The 7905-nt window shown below is 30.7% G+C and overlaps 1 protein-coding gene across 1 annotated transcript; it reads right to left on the reverse strand.

The window, feature by feature from the left end:
• Window positions 1-2415: 2415 nt before the first annotated feature.
• LOC100815599 (uncharacterized) lies at window positions 2416-6879 on the reverse strand. The gene is made up of 8 exons (XM_006594921.4): window positions 6575-6879; window positions 5922-6434; window positions 5320-5467; window positions 4594-4879; window positions 3753-3825; window positions 3589-3679; window positions 3276-3355; window positions 2416-2770 (listed from the first exon to the last, which is right to left on the reverse strand). Exons 1-8 carry the CDS (start codon window positions 6644-6646, stop codon window positions 2612-2614), a joined length of 1422 nt encoding a protein of 473 aa, XP_006594984.1. The 5' UTR covers window positions 6647-6879; the 3' UTR covers window positions 2416-2611.
• Between the last annotated feature and the right edge of the window lie 1026 nt (window positions 6880-7905).

The raw sequence follows: 7905 nt of genomic DNA on the forward strand, positions 1-7905 counted from the left end.
TCCTTTTCTAATCCCCTATATTTTCTTTCTTTTATTATTACTATTATTATTAATTGCTATTAAAAAAAAATTGGAAGAAAATTAATTATTATTAATTGTTAACCATTCTTATTATTTCTCTTCGTTGTAATGTTTATTATATTTTTTTTTGTTATGTTTAACGGAATTAATTGAAAAATTATCTTATTGAATTATAAAACATAAAATTAATAAAATTTTACGTTAAAGAAGATTAAAAAAAATCTATAAATATTTAAAGAAAAAGAAAAAATAAATATAAAAAATTAAAAACTATCATTTTAAAAAATATTACTTTAAATATAAATTCCAAAAATGTTAAAAATTTAATTTTATTAAACAGACAAACAAATTTTTCAAATAATAAAAAAATTAATAGTTAACTCAAATGTTTTGCGAGACACATTCTAAAAAACTTTTAAACTTTTTTCCTTGATTTTAAACATTTTGTTGTATAATTTATTTTACTGTATAAGTATAATTTCCCTTTAAAAAATACTAAGCCACGTAAATACAAAAAGATTTAATTAACAGTTTTATGTATGTTCATGTATGCATTGAGCGTGAAGAAGACACGCGCCAAAGATATGCAAAACGAGAAAAATGAGTTCTAAATTTGATAATCAAGGAGTTTCTCAATTACTTTATTATAAAAGAAACAATACCAATATAATTTTTTACACATTTTTTTATAAATTTATTGAAAATAAGAAAAAAAAAAATTATAAACTAACCATATAATTTTTTTTCATAGAACCATCTAATCATATTCAAATAATGATATGTAATTAAATAATAGTATATATAAAGATTAAACTCATAAAACATGTAAATCTCATATCTTATTTATAATTTTACAGTTTTTAATAAAATTTAACTGATAATAAAAATGTGTTAAATAGTTTGTTCCTACCTTATTCTTACTCTGCTACTCTTATTATAATAAAACGGATAAATTCCAAAGAGAATATACTGAATACCAAAATTATATTAAGGATATTCCATTGTTCCGCCATCAAAATAAAAAAATAAAATGCCGCCATCGGCAAACCGGTCAAATCCGCCACCCAACTTAACGAAAGTCCACTATAAAGAATCAAACTGCATCATTATTTTGTTAAAATAAAAAATAATAAAGATATTAAGTGGAAAGGTAAAAATATTTAAATAATTTAAAGACAAGAAAAATATTTTGTGTTCTTTAATTAAAAGTATCTCATAAAAAAATGCTAAATAAGCCAAAAATTAATAACAAAATCATTAATATTGTCGTGATAAAAAAATTTAACTAACAAAATACATAAGAGGAAAAGAAAACATAATTAATGCAACAGAAACACGTTACATCCTCCTCCTACAAAGTAATGAATGAAAAAAAATAAATGTATTTAATTTATTAGAAAAATAAAGCACATACTTGCCTAAATTGTAGAGAAATTAAGTATTTTTTCCGTCCTAAAATAATAAATGTTATTATAGGTTGTTTTATATGGATATAAAATCTAATAAATAAATAAAAAAAGAATAATAATCTTATAAAAGTATTTTTATTAAGTAGATGAAAGAGAGTATTATAAATTTAATTTTTTGACTCAAATTGATCATCAATTTGATTGAAATATCTAATGAGTCATCGGTTGATGTACATAATCTGATTTATGTTAAAAAATTTAAATAATTTAATAATATTTAAACATATAGTTTTGAAGTTTAATAAAATTTAACATATTTAAAACTATAATTATGAAATTGTTTAATAATATTTGAACATCCAATATATGTTTTAGAATTCTATATATATATATATATATATATATATATATAAAAGAAAAAATTCGAGTTTTTGCATTAAAAACTAGTTGATACTCGAATTTGCGATGCAAGACTCAAGCCCCACAAGTGCTGATGGACAAATGGGGATTACTATTGAATCCAAAGTGAATCAAACCTTTTCTTATCATATCTAATCTTTTGGATTATGAAATTAATGAGTTTTAATCATTTATAATAACTGAAACATGAAAAGGATCTTCAAAGATATCGATTTAACTTTTATAAAACCAACTTGAATTCTAAGGAATTTTGAAAATTAATGGTTCTATCTTTTTAAATCCTAAATAAATGAAGCTTTCTCATCGAAACAAAAAACCAAGAGAGAACCAAGCTAGAAATTAGAATTGGATCATCAAGTTTTAATTGTGCTTTTGCTTGGATGAAAAATAGAAAGTGCTTGGAAGCTTTCAAGTTGTGCTATTTTACTTCACAAATAGGTTTTGTCTCTACCAAAGACTACAAAAAAAAAAAAAAAAAAAAGGCCCGGAAGCATTCTTGTTTTACTGTGGTGAAAATGCTTGGTACGAAGAAATAAACAAAATGATTAAACAGCAAGAGACACTCTAGTCCTAAGTTATTCTCTATTACGACAATGTAAGCTGTACAATGAAGTCTAGTGCACATGTACACACTAGTAAAATCCTGCCAAAGCTCAATCGTCTATACAATGACAATTGGCAATTAGTTCTGCCAAATTCCCTTAGCTTGGATGACAATAAGAAAGTTAAGAAGCCATAGAGACACTGATTCAGCTCTGATTTCATAGTCCTTCTTGTGTCATCGCTGAAGAACCACGCTGTTGTGCCTGCCATCTTCTTCTCCATCTAGAAGACTCCAAAAGAATTGAACTTCCACTCATCACCACACCAAACCCAGCAAATGTTGCAAGAAGGATTGCCAAAACCGCATGCTTACCAACCTGCAATTGACAAAGTTAATTAAATGAAGTTAGTATACATGCGATTCTTCACGTATGAACATGTTTTGAACACTTTGTCATACATTTGACTAAGCTCTAAAGTTTGAATTTTGATCCATTTGACTATTTTCTTTTCTTTTTAGTAATAAAAAACTCAGGTGAATGAGTCTCATTCTATGATCAGGATTCAGGACATGCCACGAGCCTGAGGATTTACAGTGGTAAGTTGGATTTGGAACCAATTTTTTTGTCACAGCTATTCCATCTTGCCAATATTTTTTTATATGTAAGAATCGAATATAGTACCAGAAAATTTACAACATCAACGCATTCTGCTCAATTAACTGAGCTAGACTCCCTTGGTCTATCTTACCAATATTTGAACCAACCCTCGATGGCTGATCCTGATTCCTTTGACTATCTATTTCTCAAAACAATATTATCAATTTTGGCGTGAAGTGAAAATTTGTGTAATAAGAATTTAGCTCATATCAAAATATATTACCAAGGGGTAAAATATGTGGGCGAATATGACCACCAAAACAAATTGGACAGAAGCATAAATCCAGATGAACCTGCTCTTCACTGGAAAACAAAATTGAAGTTAGGATTTGCATATGTTAGTGAAACCCAACCAAACATTAACAAAATTAGCAAAAAGAAAAGGTACCATGAATAATAATTCTCCAAAAGTATCTTGTAATATGTAATAAACCAATCAGCAATAGGCATTTTCGATTTGTAAACTAAACTATACAGTGTGATGAGTTTCACAGACAAGTATCTTGACAATATTTGAGTATCTTTTGCGAACCTACCCATGGTCGATGATGTTACGGAGGAGAGTAGACCCAGTACACAGGCAAACGGAAGAGAGATGAAAATTGCCTTGGTTCTCATTCTTCCAACCTGCAGAGAGTTGAGTAATTGAGACTACACAAAACTGTAACTTTGATAGATCTGACAGGATTTTTTTTCTTACCAACAGCTGCTCAAGGAAACAGAAATAGGCAAGCATGCTGACAATGACAAGCACTGGAAGTTCCTGCCAAGCCCTGTCAAATTAAGCAGAAAGATTAAGAAGTATTCTGTGAAACAATAATCTATAGCACAAGAAAGACTCAACAAGAACACTATATTCCTTCCAGCTGTATCTTGAAAGACAGAAGAACACTAGTATTGGCTGCAGAATTTCAAGGAAAATATTGATATATTCTATAAACTACTTGAAGTATGAGAATTGCAATTTGAACTACAGATTGCAAGGAATAAACCTCCAACTTCAACACAGGAAGTTAGAGATCTGAATCTGATTATTATGAAAGTAACACATATGATTCACGTCACAAAGTTATCATAGGGATGTCCAAACCCTGTGAAAATTCTTAAACGATATGCAAGTTTATTACTTCAATTTGGACGCAGGACAACAAACTTGGCCCCATATTCTAGATAGTGCCATAACAATTTTGGCAAATATAAAGAGAAAGTGGTAACTAGGGAAAAGTAATGCAAAATTTAGTTAAATATTGACTCACTGAATGGCAGGGTTGGTTCATGATTATTAACATAGTTAGCATGACTCTAAAAACAAATTGGCCATAAGATTCTATAATATCCATTTAGCTCCCAATTAAAACTTATTAGCATGACTCATTCATGGCATACTAGTACTGATCTTTATATAAGAAAATAACTACAAACAAACAATAACAAAGCCTTATCCCACTAGGTGAAGTCACCTACATGGATCACAAACACCATCTCACACGGTTAAAAACCAAACCTTCAGGAATATTATATAAGAAAATAACTACACTTGCCTGAAGTCATCTCCCTGTTCGGACCTTGCTCTAGTATTCTGAGCTCGAACACTTCGGATCCTTAAGAGAGTGACAGGGAGGTTCCGAACCTCCTCCTTGCACACATCACAAGTCTTGTTACCCTTGATACTAAACCATTTAATAGCACATTCTTGGTGAGCCAGAGCAAGTTCACCCTTGCAGCTGCATTCCATCTTTAATGTCTCGCCTCCTTCACATAGATCAACCAAACAAATTCTACACACAGCTTCCTCTTCAGCAATATCTTCACCATCATCACCATTTTCTGAGCCAAAAAAGGCTTTTAAGTTAACAAGTGCATGTAGGTTCCAAAACAATCTGTTCTAGATTAAGAAATTCAACAAAGATGCATCGAAAGATAGTGGGGAAATTTTTAAAAAGGAAAACTTTTAGCTATTTGTAAGTTCCAAAAAGACAAAAGACACCACTCCATGAAATATATATATATTATTTTAAACAAGAAGTTCTGGGTATAACACAACAGATAGAAATAATTGTATGCAATGCAATATGAGATGTCAATTTTTTATATTCAAATAATATATATGTTAAAAAGAAGTCATACAATAACAAATAAATGTTAATATTTTTCCTAGCTAACAATATATGACAATGAGATGTCATAACTGTGTCAATCCAGAGAATCTTGTTAGAGTTTGGAAATGAAAATTTTATTATTTGCCATGAGTACTTATAACTAGATACCTGTATCCTTTCTTGTTTCATTCACTTCAATTACGCGAGGAGTGGAAGGAATAATACGGAAAACCGAATCCAGTCTCCTTATGCCTTTTTCTTTGGTGTTAACAGGCACTGAACGAGAACGAGCTATCATCCCCTGAGTCTCTCTTCCCTGCAAAAGGACCAAACACATTTATATGATGCAAGACTCTGAAACATTTTCATACCAGAAGTGACAGTAGAAAAAAGGAAAAACTATTACATGATACGCAACACTATAGACCTGGTCAATCTCCACCATGATTCCAATCAAAGCAACACAATGGAATTTTATTGACTCTTTCTTGTAAACTGAAAAAGTCGATTATATCTCATGTGGATATTGATCAACACTATAACTATCTAGTGATCTCAGATGTAATAATTTCTCGGATAGTCATCAAGCTAATTTTCAATGTAAATAATTATTTCTCTTTCTTCTAAGGACCCATGAAACAATAATTTTAATTTCAGTGGAAGAAGTGCATCAAATAATTAAATCTTTGTTATTGAAAAGACAAGCTGCAAATTAATTAAAGAGTGGTTTTAAAAATTAAAACTTTACAGCTATAGGCTACAGATCTTACACATGGAGAAGCACCAAGAGTTCCACACAGAACAGATTCTACGTTTGCACGCCCAAGTTCTTCAACCGGTAATGAAGACGTTCTCTTAATCTTAGGAGTAAACATCTTCGTGAGAGACACTGATCTTGGGATTGAAGACTTCTCTTGATGACCAGAAAAGGAACCTTCTTGAGCAGCAGTAGTAACACCCTTTTCAACATCAAGCGATATCGATGGTGCACGGTTCCTGAAGCCGAATTTTGGTAAGATGTTTCTCATGGATGGTTTGGCTCTGGATGATGAAGAAGGAGGCTTTGGAGCATCAACAGAGCGAGAAGTCACAAGAAAATTCACTCTTTTCTGACTTGGAGTTGGACTTGGCGTCAATGGCATCCTTATTCCAACAAAATCCTGAGAAGAAGACTCTTCCGATGTTCTGGCCGGTATTTCCAGCTGAAGAAGATTCTGTCGCTTCCATTGATTACTAACACGCAAGGTTTCGTTTTCATCGGTCACCCCCATTGGATCATCCACCTATAAACACAACAACAACAACAACAACATGGAACAGAATTGGATTGAAGATAAACAAGTGATATGGTATGATGTTGGCTAGTCCTAAAGTACAAAAGAGCAACAAAGTGAAAAGCAAGACAACATAACATAGTATGTACCTTGTGAAGTGGATGAGAAACCGTTGGTTTGGACGAAGGTGCGTTATGTTTTTCTTTTTGATGAGCACTCATTTTCTGGTGACGAAGCAAAGCAACAAGTTGGAACTAACCAGAATGCTTAGGTTATTGCTTAGTGCGTTTCGAGTTTGTGAATTGAAACAGCTTAAATTGGGTAACGGAGAAAGAGAAAAAAAAATGAGCATTTACGAAACAAAGTGGGAGGCTGTCCTGCTCTCACTCCCACACACTCTTTTCTCCACTATGCTCCGGACTCTCGCCTCATACATTTACGTACCAAAATTTTTTGCACTCACTTTTTTATATTCATCATCAGCGCCTATAAAATAATATTTTATCTTGTCTTTTTTTTATGAGGTTTAATTTATTAATTTATTAGGATTAAGAAAATGAGTGGAGATACAAGGTGAATTAGATTGTTAAAGAAGATGAAAAGAGAGAAAAAGTTTTCGATTTAATCTTTGTTAACCAAATTAATAAACTAATGATTAATATTTATCAATAAAAAATATTAAGAAAATTAATTAATTTAATTAATAATAGTAAACATTTATCTTAAATTTTGTATAGTTTTCAAAAAAAAAAATACTTGATATTAATGAGATATAATTTATTTATATATTTTTTCAAATTTTTTATTAACTTTAATTTCTTTAATATATCTCTTTCAAAAAATTGTTTAGTTTTAACATGAAATATATATATATTTTTTAATCATCACGGCAATTATAGGTGTAAGATTTTTTTGTGTGCAATTATAGGTGTGAGACTAGTGTGCAATATTTGGTAATAGTACAGAGTAAACTACCAAATCTCTGAAGATTTGGAATGAGACGTCATATTACTTATTATATTATCACTTTTGTATATCTTTCTCACTATAGATTAGCAATTGAGTGTCCGGAGTCACGAATCTCTATTCTTATAAATTAGCTGGTAATAGAAGGTTACTTACTAATTTGAGTACATGTAACAATTGTTATGATCGGAAAGTCGATCACGTGAATGAGCACTAGATTAAACATTATCATTTTTATCATGTAATTCCTTTAGAAGTGTCATTATTATTAAACTCATTGAGATGAGCCAATTTATTAAGAAACCCTTGTGTTGAAGGTACGTGTCTATCAGTTCTGGGCCCTGACAAGAACAAGATGGGAAAAGAAGAAAAGAATTAAATGAAGCGTTGTTAGATAACTTTCACGTCTAGCACTTAGTAGTGTTTCTCCACTATTCCAACGTGGGATGACGACGAATGCCGGTGCATAAGGTAGCTCAGTTATGCACTTTCCCATACTTTGAGCTTGTTTTCA

This window comes from Glycine max, chromosome 13 (assembly GCF_000004515.6).
Source record: "Glycine max cultivar Williams 82 chromosome 13, Glycine_max_v4.0, whole genome shotgun sequence".
NCBI lineage: Eukaryota > Viridiplantae > Streptophyta > Magnoliopsida > Fabales > Fabaceae > Glycine > Glycine max.

Coding starts and splice junctions, on each gene's coding strand:
- LOC100815599 (XM_006594921.4), bottom strand. CDS start 6,646: ATGAGTGCTCATCAAAAAGAAAAACATAACGCACCTTCGTCCAAACCA. Junction 6,435..6,574: donor TTTCTCATCCACTTCACAAG/GTACATACTATG, acceptor TTGTGTTTATAG/GTGGATGATCCAATGGGGGT. Junction 3,680..3,752: donor GTTTCCTTGAGCAGCTGTTG/GTAAGAAAAAAA, acceptor AACTCTCTGCAG/GTTGGAAGAATGAGAACCAA.